Source organism: Podarcis pityusensis (assembly GCF_964106645.2).
Source record: "Podarcis pityusensis genome assembly, chromosome: 6".
NCBI classification, from domain to species: Eukaryota; Metazoa; Chordata; class Lepidosauria; order Squamata; family Lacertidae; genus Podarcis; species Podarcis pityusensis.
The window spans coordinates 27,076,593-27,094,037 of NC_138030.1; the positions used below are offsets into that span (position 1 = coordinate 27,076,593).

The 17,445-nt window shown below is 43.6% G+C and overlaps 1 protein-coding gene across 10 annotated transcripts in view; it reads left to right on the forward strand.

The window, feature by feature from the left end:
- Nucleotides 1-17,445, forward strand: part of EPB41L1 (erythrocyte membrane protein band 4.1 like 1) — a 172,951-nt gene that overhangs the window by 141,672 nt on the left and 13,834 nt on the right. For 5 of the 10 annotated variants that reach the window (XM_081009177.1, XM_081009183.1, XM_081009184.1 and 2 more), the window contains 7 exons: nucleotides 587-739; nucleotides 1,804-1,901; nucleotides 7,814-7,989; nucleotides 10,399-10,547; nucleotides 11,205-11,240; nucleotides 13,844-14,035; nucleotides 15,123-15,221. In XM_081009177.1, the coding sequence (XP_080865303.1) occupies nucleotides 587-739; nucleotides 1,804-1,901; nucleotides 7,814-7,989; nucleotides 10,399-10,547; nucleotides 11,205-11,240; nucleotides 13,844-14,035; nucleotides 15,123-15,221 (903 nt within the window). The remainder of the gene's footprint in view (nucleotides 1-586; nucleotides 740-1,803; nucleotides 1,902-7,813; nucleotides 7,990-10,398; nucleotides 10,548-11,204; nucleotides 11,241-13,843; nucleotides 14,036-15,122; nucleotides 15,222-17,445) is intronic. The other 5 variants (XM_081009185.1, XM_081009178.1, XM_081009181.1 and 2 more) reach the window with 4 other exon arrangements.

Genomic DNA, 17,445 nt, shown 5'->3' on the forward strand with positions numbered 1-17,445 from the left:
CCCTGACCATTAGGTCCAGTCGCGGACAACTCTGGGGTTTCGGCGCTCATCTCGCTTTATTGGCCGAGGGAGCTGGCATACAGCTTCCAGGTCATGTGGCCAGCATGACTAAGCCACTTCTGGCAAACCAGAGCATGCGTGGAAACGCCGTTTACCTTCCCGCCGGAGTGGTACCTATTTATCTACTTGCACTTTGACGTGCTTTCAAACTGCTAGGTGGGCAGGAGCAGGGACCGAGCAACGGGAGCTCACCCCGTTGTGGGGATTCAAACCGCCGACCTTCTGATCAGCAAGCCCTAGGCTCTGTGGTTTAGACCACAGCGCCACCCATGTCCCGTCTATATGAGTTAGATGGAGATAAAGGCAGACAAGTGACCCACTTGGAATTTAGGAGGGTGGTGTGTTAACCTGCCTTTGCTCCTTCCCTGCTTTCACATCCTTGACCGGTTTAAAATAATACCTTGGCAATTACCAGCAGGGTTTGAGGATTTGCTCTGAATACCTGACTTTGCACTGATGGGTTTTTGTATGTGCTAACACCTCTCTTTCTTTCTGTCACTTGTTTTCTGCTTTGGCTCTTATGCAGGATTCAGAAGGCATTGACATCATGCTAGGTGTTTGTGCCAATGGCCTTCTCATTTATAGGGACAGGCTGAGAATAAACCGTTTTGCCTGGCCCAAGATCCTCAAGATTTCATACAAGCGGAGTAATTTCTACATCAAAATTCGACCCGGTGAGGTAAGTGTCCAAAGTGTCCCCTGTCCAAAAGAAAGAAAAAAGTTCACTCTTTAGCAGGCAGTCAATTCCTGGGGAGAAGCTGAACATTAGAAACACGAGTTTCCTCATCTGGGTAATGAGTGTTCAGCAGGTCCATAGATTTGGCATTGACATAATGGCCAGCAATTATTTATGGTTGCCACTGATTTGTCCCCTCTCTTGAGCCCTCTACCAAAGAAGGGATATATATTTCACTTTGAAACAAACTTTGGAGAAGAAGGAGAATGAGAAGGATGCTCACCATTTCTGTTTTATTTGAAGCCCAGTGCCAGATGGGAAGATTCTGTCTCTCAGTTTCTTTGCTCACATTTGCCCGAACATGTGAACACTGGGTCTGTGGATGGGAAGCAGTGTTGGCCATGCAAACTGTGCCCCAGAGCCCATTTCCACATGCACTCTATGTCTCCAGTCTTAGCCCATGTTGAATAGGAAAAGTCTGCTGGCCATTTTTAAACACATGCCCTTGGAATGTTGTTAGAACATCTTGTGCAATCAGGGACCTTTCTTCGTCTCTTATGCCTGGCACAGTGAAAAACTCCAACCACCCATCCTTTGAGTTTTCTGCAGTTCACAGAGAACCCAGAGAAAAGAAAGGGATCTTTTTGCTGGGTGTCCATAGCAGGAGCAACCGGGAGGTGGGGGTGGGAAGGGCAGTCCCACTCACAACTGAGTTTGTGGATTCTGGAGTTGGAAAGATCTGTTTTAAGAACATGAGAAAAGTCCAGTTGGATCAGACCAAAGGCCCAGCATCCTGTTTTTAGAGTGGCCAAAATACATCAAGAACCACATGTTCAAAAACTGAACCCAACCACCAGCCTCAATGGAGCAGAAGCTGACGGTTGATGTAACTTGACCCTGGTGGGAAAACAGGAAACTGACTGTTCAACTGGAGCAGACCTTGATTTCATCTTTGCTGGCACCTACCTTCCTCCCTCCCTCTCTGTCCATCATTCCCTCAGGGGGGTTGGTAAGGGCTGACTTGATTCTTGGTCATAATGTCTGTTCTTTGTTCCCTGCAATTTCAGTATGAGCAGTTTGAGAGTACTATTGGCTTCAAGCTGCCCAACCACCGCTCGGCCAAGAGACTCTGGAAAGTTTGCATTGAGCACCACACGTTCTTCAGGTGAGACCAGGGTGGGGGGGAATCGTGAAGGCTTTGTCCTCTATAAGGAGGTGCTACAGATAAGATTGAAAGGTTTATGGATCCTTTCTCGCTCAGTCTAGCCTATTTGACAGGGTTGTTGTGAAAATAAATTCAGATAAAGATATATTGCCACCCACCTGGAAGTCTAAATATGTTTTTGAGCAGGAAGCAACCTGTAGAACAGAGTCCCTGCCAGATATGATCTTTACCGTGGAGTGGTAATTTGAGGATTCCCAGATATGAGTCTCTGGTCTCTTAAAAAAGAAAACCTCAACCTTGTATCTTACAGCATGGATGGTGTTGCCTTATTGCCTGACAGAGGGAACAGTGATCTTGTTTCCAGCTGTAGAATATGAAGCATACTGGTAGCTGAGACAGTTTACAGGGTAGGGCAAGATAGAGGGAGAAATGAGCTTTGTGTGTTCTGTGTTCTGTGTTCTGTAAGTCATCAACTAGGTTTAGAATTCTCTTGAAGGCAAAAATTATTTTACTAACTTGGTGTTTCTAGTTCCCAGATTATGGTTTCACCCAGGCCCTCTGAGTTTGCGTGCATTTTTATTCTAGCCCTAGCTATGAATCAAGAAGGGAGAGGTCATGAATTTTACCTGTCCAATGAGATGCTGTTCATCTGTATCTTTTCAGTAAATATTCAAAGAGTCAATTCATATGTCACGTTCTGTTGCTGCTATGAGCTTTTAACAGCTCATAGGAGTGCATTGTGCTTCATTTGCGTGTGAAGGAGAGATGCATGCAGTATCTCCGGTCATAAATTCCCACTCACAGGAATGGGTTTCATGTGCTGCTTGTGGAAATTGATATATGGCATGGTTTGCATTCCTTTCTCCAGTATTAACGCAGCTCAGATAAGTAGATCACTACAATCTGAGCTGTTGAATGTGCACATCATGGGCAGAATTGGGTATCTGGTGCTCAATTCAGCATCTTGATAATCTCAACACCCACTGTTAAAGGAAGACTTTCAGAGTTTTGCTCAGTAGGATGATCTGGGAAATGAGTAGGCTGTGCCAGGCATGGGCCAACCAGGATATTTAGTAGGCAGAAGTGTGTTTCAGGGCCCTGACAGTTACTTATGGTTGGCAAAAGAAAATGTATGCAGATCTGCCTTTACTGTTTGAGACTAACAGAACTGGTTATGACTCTGTAAGCTACTGTTTCTTAGGCAGCTGTCCATACACATCCGTTACTCCATCTCCAATGGATGGGACATTTGCCAGGGGCATTTGAGCTCTATTAAAGGAGCAAAGGCTTTGAGGCAACCTTTCCCCGCTCCTGGCCACACACTTTGCAGGTTTTCTACTTGTCTGCCTCTGAAACATTTCCTATCCTGACAGGCCAATGTTTTATACATCAAGACATAGTCCCAGATCGTTTACCCTGTACATTTCCTGTGACATCCTTTTCCCCTTTAACATTCACTGCAGAGCAGCTGGCAGAACATCCCTAGATGCATTTAGAAGGTTTGTTTGTTCAGATGACAACAAAAAGCAAGTAGGGCCGACTGTGAGTTTCTTTGTCACATTGTGTGGCTTCCACGTAATGCAAGGAATCCGTAAATTGCGTATGGTGCTCCTCACTATCTTCCGATATTGGGCACATCCACAAAGCCAAAACTTCCTCTTCTTTCAAGGTGGGGTGGGAGAGCACATGAGAAAGAGCACTAGAGAGCTTCAGGGGATAAACCGTCCGTGCATCTAGCTGATAACAAAGCAATACAGGGAAGTGACACCGTGTCAGAATTCAGCTTACGCGAGGATTTGGCAAAGATGCAAGTGCAGGGCTTCAGTCTGCAGCTGGCAAGAGCCATTAATCCAAGCCACAATCAAGAGGCAGAGTCATAAAGTCAACTAGAATCAATAAGACCATTGGGCAAAACTCGAGACAGGAGAAATGGGGACATGATAAGGGATCAGGAGTGTGACTGGGGAAAAACCTTGAGCATTAGTGAAGAGCAGTCTAATAACACCCTGACATGAGACATCACTGTATGCAGATGGCTTTCTGTTTCCAGTCTTATGAAATGGACTCTATTGGAGGGGGAGTTAAGTGAACCCAGTTGGGTGTGCCTTCCAGGCCTTGAACATGATAGGTTTGTTTCTCCTCTTCCAGGCAAGGGCTGGGGCAAGTGGACAAAAGTTTGAAGTGGAGAACCATCACACACACAAAATACACACTTAAGTTTTTCTGTGTTTGCAGAGCAGGGGTAGGCGTGTTCTTTTCTTCCTGGTTCAGCCCAACTGCATTGCACGCACTGATGTTGTCTCTGTATCCCCGCCTCTGCTGCACGTGGGCCTGACATAGTCACAGTCATAGAATCGAGGTGGAAGGGATCCAAGGGTCAACTAGTCCAACCCCCTGCAGTGCAGGATGGTTTTAAAGTTCTTAAAACTACCCCCCCAATAAATAAATAAATAAATAAATAAATAAATAATCATTGAGGTCTTCCTACCAATCCTTTATTCACACTAATAGAATAACAGATGTTTGGAAGCAGATGTTGTCATAATAACATAGCCTAGGAACTGGATATATTTACCACAGTGTAAATACATCTTTCCCCAAAGAGCTGCGTCAGCAGATGGCTGCACACTAAACGAACACATGTTCCAGCATAAGACCTGTGCATAGTTCTGGCCTTTGCTCCTTGCCTCCCCTGGCACTCCAGCCATTAACATCCCAGGGAAGCCCTCGGGGAACTCATGGAAGAGAGAGTTGGCTCGGAAGCTCTTCTTTGTCACGGGTTAACTTTCTACAGATTGTACTGATTTAGTTAATCCTAAATGATGGGGAACATCTTAGGCATTGGCAGACAGAATGTTTTAAAAATTTAGTTAAGGTTAGAAAAACCAAGTGTCCCAGAGAGCTTCATGTAGTGCTCTTCAGCTGGCTCATTCGCCAAACCAGAAGAATTGTGACATTCAGGTAGGCTAGAAAGGTGATAATAGATTATTCAATTCATATGCCATATACATAACCGTTTTATATATAAAAAAGCCAGTCTGGTGCTGGATTGAGTGCTGGGCTTGGATTGAAAGTTCCAAGTAGGATTCAAATTATTACTATTATTGTTATCATCATCATCATCATCATCATTTATACTCCACCCATTCGTTTGGGTTTCCCCAGCCACTTTGGGCAGCTCCCAACAGATTGAAAATTGAATAAAACACCAAACATTAAAAACTTCCCTAATCAGGGCTGCCTTCAGATGTCTTCTAAAAGTCAGACAGTTGTTTATTTCCTTGACATCTGATGGGAGGGCGTTCCACAGGGTGGGCACCACTACCAAGAAGGCCCTCTGCCTGGTTCCCTGTAACCTCACTTCTCACAGTGAGGAAACCGCCAGAAGACCCTTGGAAGGGGATCTCAGTGCCCAGGCTGAACGATGGGGGTGGAGATGCTCCTTCAGTTATACTGGGCCGAGGCCATTCATGGCTTTAAAGGCACCAACACTTTGAATTGTGCTTGGAAACGTTCTGGGAGCCAACGTAGCTCTTTCAGGACCAGTGTTATAGGGTCTTGGCGGCCACTCCTAGTCTAGCTGCCTCATTCTGGATTAGTTGTAGTTTCCGGGTTACCTTCAAAGGTAGCCCCACGTAGAGCTACCTGGTTACAAAGTTCTCTGGTTTGCAGAAGGTGGATGCCCATCTATCATGGATGCTTTAACTGAGTTTTCTGCATTGCATGGAGTTGGATTGGATGTCCCTTGAGGTACCTTCCAGCCCTACAAATCTATAATTGACCTTCAGACCAGTTAACAACACCCAGCCCAACCTACCTCACTGGATTGTTGTGGGGAGGAAATGGGATATTCCTCAGTATTGTGAACTCCTTCCAGGAGGGGTGAGATTCAGATGCAATTACTAAATTAAACATCATATTAAAATAAGACCTGGATGTTTGGCCTGCTACAGGCACATTTTGCAGGAATATGTCAGCATTTGTTCAAAAATGTAGTCGCTGTGCTTGCCATATTTTCTTTTTCAATAGGCCTTCTTTATTGTTTTTTTTTAATGTTACTTTCCCCATAAACACATTTGTACGCATATCAAGGGTGATACCATTGCAGGGGGGTGGAGATGCCCAACATTTGTGTTTTGTAGCTCCATGAAAAGGTTGCAAATCCAAACAACTCTTTTATGTATAGTTGTGTGTGTGTCAGCAAGTGAACATTGCAAACAGTTTCTGTGGGATGGAAGGTACAAGAGATGCTTCAGGCGGGGAAGCACATAGTTTCAAATGAGTAGTGGAGATCTAGGAAACTGAGATAGCATAGCTGCCTTGCCTTGAGACGTAAGAGCCATTCTACACGTTACACAGAAGAACTTGTCAATCTAATGGGGTAGAATTCTGGACTGTAGCAGTTCCAACTGCAGGAAAGGGAACTCATAAAACTTGTTACAGATGGGTAGCCGTGTTGGTCTGCCATAGTCGAAATAAAAAAATTCCTTCCTGTAGCACCTTAAAGACCAACTAAGTTAGTTCTTGGTATAAGCTTTCGTGTGCATGCACACTTCTTCAGATACACAGTATCTGAATGCATGCACACAGTATCTTGTGCATGCACACGAAAGCTTATACCAAGAACTAACTTAGTTGGTCTTTAAGGTGCTACAGGAAGGAATTTTTTTATTTCATAAAACTTGCACATCCAAGAGAAATGTTTAATGTTGCATACTCTCGAACATGTTGGTTTATTATAAAATAGGGAGCCTTTGACATGCAGGGACATTAAATAAATGCAACCTTTCCCTGTATCATGGAGCACAGTCCAGAAATCTATCACTCAACTCTGCTTAATGTGTAGAATAAATCAACCTGTTTAGCAAGGCAGCACAGAACACAGATACACCAAAGTTTCAGATTGTCACAGTCAAGGGACCTTCAGATCAAACTCACTTGCTGCATCAGCAGGGCAAGTAAAATGTTCTTTCTTCAAAATTAGGGCATCAAAGTCCGATTAAACAATGATTGGAAGGAGAACATAGCTACATTAATAACTTGCAGAAGGTTGTTCTGGCAAGTAAGAATCACTGTTTATTGATGAATGGTAATCTGTTGGCTAGGGACACGGGTGGCGCTGTGGGTTAAACCACAGAGCCTAGGGCTTGCCGATCAGAAGGTTGGCGGTTCAAATCCCTGCAACGGGGTGAGCTCCCGTTGCTCGGTCCTTGCTCTTGCCAACCCAGCAGTTCGAAAGCACATCAAAGTGCAAGTAGATAAATAGGTACCGCTCCAGCGGGAAGGTAAACAGCATTTCCATGCGCTGCTCTGGTTCGCCAGAAGAGGCTTAGTCATGCTGGCCACATGACCTGGAAGCTGTACGCTGGCTCCCTCGGCCAATAAAGCGAGATGAGCGCCGCAACCCCAGAGTCGTCCGCTACTGGACCTAATGGTCAGGGGCCCCTTTACCTTTTAATCTGTTACCTGGATGAGAACCTTGAAAATTTTTGGTGGGGGGGGGTGCATGCATGATGTCTGCACAAGAAGCCACAAATTTCATCTAATGGTACTTATCCTGGAAAGAGTGATTAAGTAAACAATTACTTGACATTAGATTTCCATGCTCAGAACCCTGTATGACAGACAGTGCAACTCACAACCTTGAGGCTGATTGTAAGCTACCTCTGGCTAAACATATTTGATCATAATATCACAATGAAACATAATATTTCATTTATATTTATTGAATTTGTATCCCTCCCTTCATCCAAAGATCTCGGGGCAGTTCACAGCATAAAATCTGCAAACTTTGAGATGTTGCCACTGCTGCCTGCTTTCCCTTTGTGTCAGAGCTGGTACTTTGCATCCTATTGCTGAGCGGGCTACTAATCCATTACAATGTTTTCCCTCCTCCTCCTCCCCTTCTGCAGGTTAGTGTCCCCGGAGCCTCCCCCAAAGGGCTTCCTAGTCATGGGCTCTAAGTTCCGCTACAGTGGGCGAACACAGGCTCAAACGCGACAGGCCAGCGCCCTGATCGATCGTCCTGCCCCCTACTTCGAGCGCTCCTCCAGCAAACGGTACACCATGTCTCGCAGCCTCGATGGAGGTATGCCCCAAATTGGGGAGGGGGAGGGAGATTGGTTCACTGGTGGGCATGGGAAGGCTAATGTTCAAAGGATGGGGGCATCAACTGGGGTGATGGGTGGTTGTGGGCTAGCGGAGCAAGTTTACTATTCCTTGCTGTGTTGGGCTCAAGAGCAGTTTTTTCCAACAATGGTTCGTAGGAGTCCCTTGGGTCGGTTGCCAGGCTTCCCAAAATGGGGCAAGGATTTTGGCTCCCGTGGAGAAGATTATGCTTATCAGTGGTACCCAAACAAGGAGAAAAGTATTGGTGGCCCTTAGTCTGGGGACCATTGCTTTTAAGAAAAAATTTCTTTCAAATGTGCAAAAAGCTGTTGGTTATAGCAGAAAAAAATACTCATATGTACATACAGACGCACACACATGCACAACAGCATGACTCATGGGGCTGTATCACGTTATGAACTTAAGAAGGTAGGTAAAGGGAGCATGTGGCTCTGTGGTCTAAACCACCAAGCTCATTTGCTCTGGGGGGATGAATTTCCCTACTTTAGGACTTGTTTAAAATAGGGACTCGGCAATGAAGAAGCAGATGATTCCATTAGCCCTTTCACTTCACCTGAGCTGCCGCCTGCAACTTCTGGACATGAGATATGGGGGGGGGGGGGTGAATGCTGGAGAGGTTTTTCTTCCTGTGTTGTTAGAAATATTATGTTCCCCAAGGCAACTCAGCTTCTCTTCTTGAAGAAACAGAGAAGCAGAGAGCAGAAGTGAAAAACTGCCCTAGAAAGGGAATTCTGTGCCATAGAGGATGAGGAACTACAACAATGGAGTGGTCTTGTTCACCACGTTTCTGCCATGTTGCATTGGCCCCCTGCACTATTGTAAACCTAGAAGCTACTAAAAAAGTGGGTGACAGGAGCTCCATTTATGATTTTGGGAGGTTGGTAGCAAGATTCTCAGCAAGATTTGAACAGCTCTTGGATGTTTTAAGATCAGAATGCAAAAAGCAGCACTTTTCGACTGCGCTTACTGCACTTGCTTTATATATATTTTATAGTAACTATAGCAAAGTGATCAACATTGGTTAAGCAGTTTCCCCATTAATTTTAAGCAAAGGGGTTAGCAATGCATTCTTACTTCATGGGGCTAATATATAATAAGTCACTATGTAGAAACAGTGAGCTGACCAGAGATAGACGCATTCCTGAGGAATAGATCCACAATATGGGAGAGCAGGTGATATGCCTCCTCTTCTGCCTTCCTTATATAGCACCCTCTGTTTTTAATTGCTCTATTAGTTTTTAAAAAGAAAGAAAAAAGTCAGCAAACAAAAAACCAAAGGATATACAAATTGCAAAGAGTAAATAAATTTCTTACAACACAACTTCTATTATGACTTCCAGTCACACCATCAAGGGTCCCAGGTTTCTTTTATGTAACACACTTTTCGTTATCATTCCAAACTTTCCCCATATCTCTGTTTTTATAAGATTTTCTATGTTTCTGCAGGGGTCATTCTAAACCTGTCAGAGAATTCACATTTTTACAATGCTGTTTAAGATATTTTATGTAAATACCCCACTCTCTAATAAACATTTGGTCTGTATTATCTCTGATTCTTCCTGTCATCTTTGATAATTCTGTAAATTCTAATAATTTTGTCTGCCAATCCACTTTGGTCGGGATGGAATCTCCTTTCCAATTTCTGGCTACTAAAATTCTTGCTGCCACAGTTGCATATAGGAAGATCTTCCTCATATTTTTGGGAATGTCCATACCTGTTATAGCCAGTAGAAAGGCTTCAGGGTTTTTTTCCAAAAGAGATTTTAAACATCTTTTTTAGCTCATTATATATTATGCCCCCAAATTCCCTTATTTTCCTACAATTCCACCACTGTGTATCATCATACCCTCTGCCTCTCTACATCTCCAACAAATGCTTGACCTGGTTCTGTACATTTTTGCCAATTTTGATGGAGTTAGATACCAACAGTAAAGCATTTTCATGAAGTTCTCTTTCAGGGTGTAACATGCTGTAAACTTTAGGTGGATAATTCCTCTATAGATGTAGCATAAAGTAAGCCACTTATTATACAGTGTGCTAAGCAAGAGATGATCAGCCCCAATGCAGATGAGTGGTGATGTTTTTGGGTTGTCAAGGACTTGACCCAAGGAATCTCAGGAAAACAAAGATCAAAATAAGACTTGAATCCCAGAGCTGATTTTATAGCAGTGTTGGATCACGAGCCTGTGGGGTGTCCCCCACCACGGGAAAGGGGAGCTCTGCACCTTTTTTAAATATTGAGATTACATTGTTTCTAGTATTAAAAAGCAGGTACAGTAGCCTGTGCAGAACAAATCTGCTCTTGCTTTTGGCTGGACTCAATGGGACAAAATAGGGCTCCTCCGTTCCTCTCTCTTTTCTGCGCAGAATTCTCTCGCCCAGCTTCAGTCAGCGAGAATCACGATGGAGGAACAGAGTCAGACAGGAGAGACGAAGACAGCAGGTATGGAGGAAGAACGCGGTCCGAGACCGAGGATGAAGAGGTGACCACCCCAACAAAAATCAAGGAGCTAAAGGTACAAAATCTACATCCAGGCTTTGGGAGATCTGCCCCTGAAGGGAGGTTTCTGCCCTATCTGCCCCCTGGCCCCTACTCTTTGAATTAAGGGATGAATTAAGTGAGGAGCAAACTCCCTTCATCTCAATTCAGAATCGGGCTTTTCAAATCAAGCTGTTCCCCACCCCTTGAATGGATGGAGCTTATAGGTCCTTTTCTATCTCTAGTGAGCCCTCCCAGCTCCATACCCCTTTCACAAGGGTAGCTTTGCTTGGCACAGATAGTGGAAGCAAGGAAGGCTGGCTAACAGCAACAGCCGACATATTTTTAACCTTGAATTCTCAGGGATTTGGGGCTCAGCTCATAATATATGAAATGGGATTTAATTCATTATTTAACAAATAATAATCTGCCCTTGTGCCCTGACCGTCTCCATTTCCCAAATTTTCATCAGTAGATTTTTATGGCACACACCATTCCTGGTTTCCTCATTTGCAGAGAAAAAGGCTACACCATAGAGAGCCCTTTCCAGTGCTGACAACTCCATGCTGAAACCACATGGCATTACAGATATTTTTCTTGGCTCCTGAGTTATAACCTCAGTATAATGTGTGTTCTATGAGTTCCCTTGACTGACTCTGCTAGTTCCTTCCCTCCCCCTTCTTTTTGCTGCCAGCCGGAACAAGAAACCACCCCAAGGCACAAGCAGGAGGTATTCTCTTTCTGGAATGTCTTAACGCCTCATCAGTGCATCCTAGTGCTCATCCTCTTTTAAACATGCCAACCACACTGATTGTGCCCCTGTTTACTGGGATACAAGATGTATTCAGACTGGAAGCATCTTTTATTCCACAAGTAGCCCTCCTTGCAAGCAGTAGCCAGGTCACTTCAGCTACTTGCTTCCTAGGAAATCATCCATATTTTAATACCCAACTGACACTTTCCTGTGTTTTCTTAGTATCCCATTGTCTCTCTTTCCATTTTCCGGCCCTGATGTCCTCAGGTAGGAAACAGGTATTTCAGAGGCAGAAATAGTTATGACAAGAATGTACACCACTCAGTGGCAGGTCAGAAGATCTGCATCATTGAAGTTTGTGCAGGTTAGGATAGAACTGAAATTGGAGCTTTCACCTGGTCACCTTGCTAAGCTGCCAGTCAGTAGAAAGCAGTGTAACCAAGTTGCCCTCAGTTTTTTCTTTGGATGATGAACTTGAGTGACATTTGATAGGTGAATTAAAAATAAACAGCCAGGCTGTTAAAGTATCTTGCACAGGCTGTGAAGAAGAAGGTTAAGGCTCTTTCTTTCCACACAGCTTATTATTTGCAGATTTCTCCTACTATGCAGAGTTGTTCCTCAACCTTTTCCCCCTTCAGAGAAGAACTATAGGGTTTCCATTCAAATTAGCCTGAATCCCATGATGATGGTTTTGGTTGATTTATTTTTAGCAGGCTTGAATCAGGCTCTAGAATCAAAACTGGAAAGCAAACCACAGTCAGAATGAAATGCTGTCACTGCATACTAATGTTGTCATGCTACAGTTTTAGTTTCCCAAGACAGCCAAGGTGTATCAGCTACTGATTTCCTGCCTGGCTGTCCATCCATCCACACAGACACACAAATTCTCCAAGCACCTGATCTTCAGTGCCGGCTATTGTTCCCTTTGTGTTGTTTTACCATCCATTACTTCTGCATGCTCCATATTGCAACCCTTTTATGGTCCTTATTTACAACCTCACCGGTACATGAATGGGGCAAGGGGCAAACTGATTCAGAGATGCTCACACTTCCAGTTCTTAGTTTCTCAGCCTCTGGGGCAGTCATTCCCCAAATATGTTCTTTAGCATGGCAGAAGAGGACTGCTAGTCTGGCGCAGGATACCAATTAAAGGGTCCTTTCAATTGCCCACTCACAAAGGAGACTGCATGCCTAGCTATTATTGCCTTGCCTTTTTAAAAACACAAGATGAGCCCTGCTGGATCAGGTCTAAGGACCTTCTGGTCCACTATCCTGTTCTCACAGTGGCCAGACAGATGCCTATAGAAAGCCCCAAAGCGCTCAGTCTCCACTGCAGGCAAAATACTTCTGCTGAATTTCAGCATTGGAGATGGTTTAATCATTCAGTCTCTCCTAGTTCATAGACAGCAGAATTACTCATCCTCAAAAGTTGCATCTCTTCAGCTGCAACTCTTTGCATGCTTATCTGGGAGCAAGTGCCACTGAAATCATTAGGGCTTCCTTCCGAGTAGAAATGCATAGGATTTCAATGAATATAAATCACTGTTCTTGGCATGCTTCTTTGTAGTTGGGAGTGACACCCAGAACAGTGACTCAAACAGAAGCACAAGAAGTGCACTCCCAGTTATTTTTAGTCTTAAGACAGAACAGAAAACTTTCAGTGTGACTCCAATTTTATTTCTGAAGAAAAATGTCCTTTGATTGTAAAAAGTTTGGGAAATGCTGCTCTGCTTTGAAGGGACTTAGAGCTGATGACTGGTTTTTGTGGCATCTCTGTGGAATCTGGAAATACAGGGAGGGGAGACTTTCATCAGAGAAGAATATCACAGGTAGGGAACAGGACCTAAATTCTTATTTGAGTTGGGCACACATATTTATGGTCTTCCTCTCTTTGAAACAGTTTGCACAATCCAACAGGGTGGAACTTCACTTAACCACAGTAAAAACTTTATAAAAGGGGATGACTTAGTCGTATAATTCTGGCCCTGAACCCACTTGATTTTATACCAAACCTAGAGCCCTGTTTTCATCCTTTTTTACTATTTGAAATAGCCTATATCTGGCTCCTGGTTCAGATTTTAAATCTTCAGCTTTTTCAGTTGCAGACTTGATGTTCCTGAGGATATCGATCGAAATTACCATACAAGATTGGAAACACTGGACAGAAACATATCTGTCTCTTGGCTCCTTAAGCTGTTGACCCTAGAATGACTAACATTCCAATAAAATAAAATCTAGGCCTGTGGGAGTCAAGAAAGAGAATTCTGCTATAGATTACCATAAAGTTTACACCAAAAGGGAATCTCTTTGACCACGGTGACTTTTCTTCAAGGAAAACAGGACCATTCTTGATTAAGTTCAGTGGCAGGGCCAGTCTTTTAGCCCTAACTGTCATCCTAAGCTGTGGTTTCATGAAAATTAAAGTCTCCATTGTAGTGGAGATTTCACTTTACAGAGGTTACAGCCTCTGAGGTTCTAAACTCAGTGAAGCTTCCACCTCGGAAAAGATCACTCGTCCCACTCATGTTCCTTCCTCTAATCCTCACCTCAGTAGTTACCTTCCCCTCTCCCTCCAAAAGTTTTTAGACAAACCGGAAGATGTTTTGCTAAAGCACCAGGCCAGCATCAATGAGTTGAAGAGGACCCTGAAGGAACCTAACAGCAAACTCGTGCACAGGGACCGGGATAGGAGGCTGCCTTCCTCGCCTGCCTCTTCCTCGCCCAAACATGAGGATGAGACACCAAGGGGAACCCCAGAGAAGGCCAACGAGGTTTGTTTTGCTCTAATTTTATGAAGGTTTTGTCTGTCGCATATCAGTGCCATGCAGCTGTTCTGTGTGGCTTCGTTCTTGATACTTTATCTGCTCACATCATAACAGAATCAGTCTGATCAGGGACCATGTGGCATCCATCTCTACTGCATTTGAATTCTCTCCAGCCTTTATGGTTGGGACATGGATCACCCACCACTATGTGGTTTGAGTGTTAGTGTGGTGCGCTTTCTGCTTCATGGTACTTTAAAACAGTGGTTTCTGGGCAAAGGTACAAGCAAATGGAGGCTGAAAGCGGTAGGACCAAATTGATGGAGGCAGCCAGATTTGTCATTATACGTCTGTCCTATTTGCACATAAGGTGGGATGGAGGTCTTGCTTCTACATCAAAACAGGGGCATAGATGAGGAGAACTGAGTCCTTCCCCACTTACTTCTCCACACTCCATTGCTCAGAACAATTTTGCTTACAACTCAGCTCCAATAAAAGGAATGTAAAGCAGCCTAGGAACAAAGGTGTCTGAAGCAAAGGCATATGAGGAGGAGGAAGGCTGAACTCTTCTTACCGCATGCCACTTTTGATAGTAAAATTGGACACCCCATCTGTTCTGTCTGTGAATGTAGTAGACATGGAATAAACAACCATGAGTGCACCCATCACATCTAGTTAGGCTCATAGTTTGCCGAATATTCCTAGATCAAAGGTTGTGCATTGAGCAAGATCTGTCTGGAACTGAGCTGAAACCTTTATGATGGAAGCAAGGTGGATCTCTGTGTCTTCAGGCGTTATAGGAGATAGAAGTAGCGTTCATTAGGTCGTTGTTATTGTCATTGACACGGAAATGATGGAAGCTGAAGGATAGGGTGTTTTCATGCTAGAAAAGTTGTCAGGTAAAAGTGGAAGATGAAAGTGAAAGCTCTAGGAATGGAGTGTATTCTCCATACTTTATTTACTGTCTCTCTGTCTCTCATTATCTCTTCTTCTACTGCTTATTTCTCTCTTTCTCACTCTTTCTCTTTCTCTCTCTCTCTTTCTTTCTCTGCCTCTTTCTCTGCCTTGGGGTCTTGGGTTTCCCCTGCTGAAATAGATGTCAGAAGAGGATTCTCCAGAGGATCTGTCATCTGAGCATGGAGCTGCCTTAATCATGGAGTCTTTTACACAGAAAAGCCTTGTTTCTTCTCCTGAGGTTATCACCACCCTTCCTTTTTCTCTCTTTCTGTATCTGCTTCTCTTTTTTATTTCCATTTGCAGTAAGAAAGGTTTAGGCTGCAATCTTTTATACATGCTTACCTACTGTATTCGGTGGGATATGCTTCTGAATAGGCATGTATAAGATCACACTGTTAATTACAGTTGATCAGCCATATTTAGCAATGGTCAGTAAATTGGGGATTCATTTGAAATGTTATAAAGTTATTCCATCCAACCTAGTAATTCTTGGTGTGTTAAGGGCAGATATGTGGTTGATTTTGAATATTGTCCTGACAGTGGTATATGTAGACTCTTCAACTGACTATTGGGGTAAAGTTTGTTGAAAGCGTGTCTGAACTAGCTGGTACTTGAACAGGATAACTCTATGAAAATCAGCTGCAGTGGAAAGTAATATTGATATTGTATTCAGTTCGCAGTTAATGGAGGTGCATGCATACGCAGCTTGTAACTTGAGCAATGGTTGTGGCATTTCACAACCAACAATAAACAACCCAATAGTTGTTCGCACAGGCACCATAGTTGTCAAACCCATTCACTCTGGAAGCTAGTTCCTATCTTAGGATGGATAGCATGCACAGTTCGTGCCAGTTCTGAATGTGGTTTCTGGCATAGCTCTCAAGATTACGAAAGTTAGTTTGGGCCTTAACTGTATCAGTATGGCCCAGGACCAAGTTACAGAGAAGTGCCTTCTAGTGGACAGTGGGAGAGAAGATAGTTAGAGAAACTGTATTATGGAGAGACAATCAATCAAACTTGAGTGTGGGTGCTTAGATGTCCTCAGGGCATGGCAATAAAGGCAGATGCCATGCTGCATAATAGTTGGTTTCCAAGAGGGGGGAAACCTCTTCAGCCCAAGGGGCTGCATTTTCTTTTTGGCAACCTTCCTGAGTGGTGAGGCCAGAAACAAAGGCAGGCAGAACAATGAATGTGAGTTTTCCCTTTGTACAGCAGAGTACAGTAGATTGTATGAATGAAGTGTCTGAAGCACTGTGCATATAATGTATGTCATCAGATTCACTACAAGATCTCTAATTGGTTAGGGTCACCCATGCGACCACTCCAGGAAGGATTGCCTTCACTCTGAATCCATTTTTGTTTCTCCCTTTTGACATAAGCACATAGGCAAATTTAATAGTTCACAAGGTGTTGGTGTAATCCCTGATTTGCTAGGATCACTCTAGGAAAGAAAAGGAAGCTCTAACCAAGTTGCAATGTCCCTAAAAAGTATAGAGGAAACAATGCCAGCTTCAAAAAAAGATGCACATTTAAGACTTTTTTTAGGACATGCTTCTGATTGCTTTGAAACTACTACTTCAATGTTGAAATGAGCAAACATTTGTCACAGCACTAGTTATTAGGAGACTCAGCAACGATAGAAATGGAAATGATGTTTTGCGGATTCTTACATTTGAGTTTTCTTGAAGATATATTTAATGGGACAAGGCAAATAGAGTTACATGTTGTTTTTATTCCCATCAGTGCAGTTGACACAAATTTTTCTATAGCAAGGTTTGAGCATACAGCTGTAAATGATTGGTACTTCATTCTGTGCATACATTCAGACCTGCACGACTGTTTGCTCCATAGTTGCCTTCCAGTATTGAAGAGTACTGTGGTGTAATTAGCCTCTCAGACTGACTCGTGGCACTGTACCACAATGTAGCCCATGGCACTGGAGCAAATCACAGCTGCCTCCACCAGATCTGAAGCCTTTGTGAGGCTACAGGAAAAATCTCTCTGTTGCAATGCATTCTTTCAATCTTTGGGGAAATCACCAGTAACATCTCCAACCACAATAAGTGCTCTGTCTTCCTGCTTTCTTCTACAGTGATGACTGAACCCTCAATGGGTGATGGGCTTGGATAACACACATGACATAAAAAGCAAATCACTACATATTAATACACAGCATCATACACAGTGTTTAAGTAGTTTGGTACTGCTGTGCTATGTGATGCACTAAATACTAGGTTTTCTTTTCCCTGCCTCCTACACTTTGCTGCTGTTGTTGTTTAGTCATTTAGTCGTGTCCGACTCTTCGTGACCCCATGGACCATAGCACGCCAGGCACTCCTATCTTCCACTGCCTCCTGCAGTTTGGTCAGACTCATGTACACACTTTGCTGTACTGCCTTTTAAATCAGTTTGCATAACAGTTTCTGCCTTTTACTTTCTTAGCAGTGCCTTCCTAGTTCTAG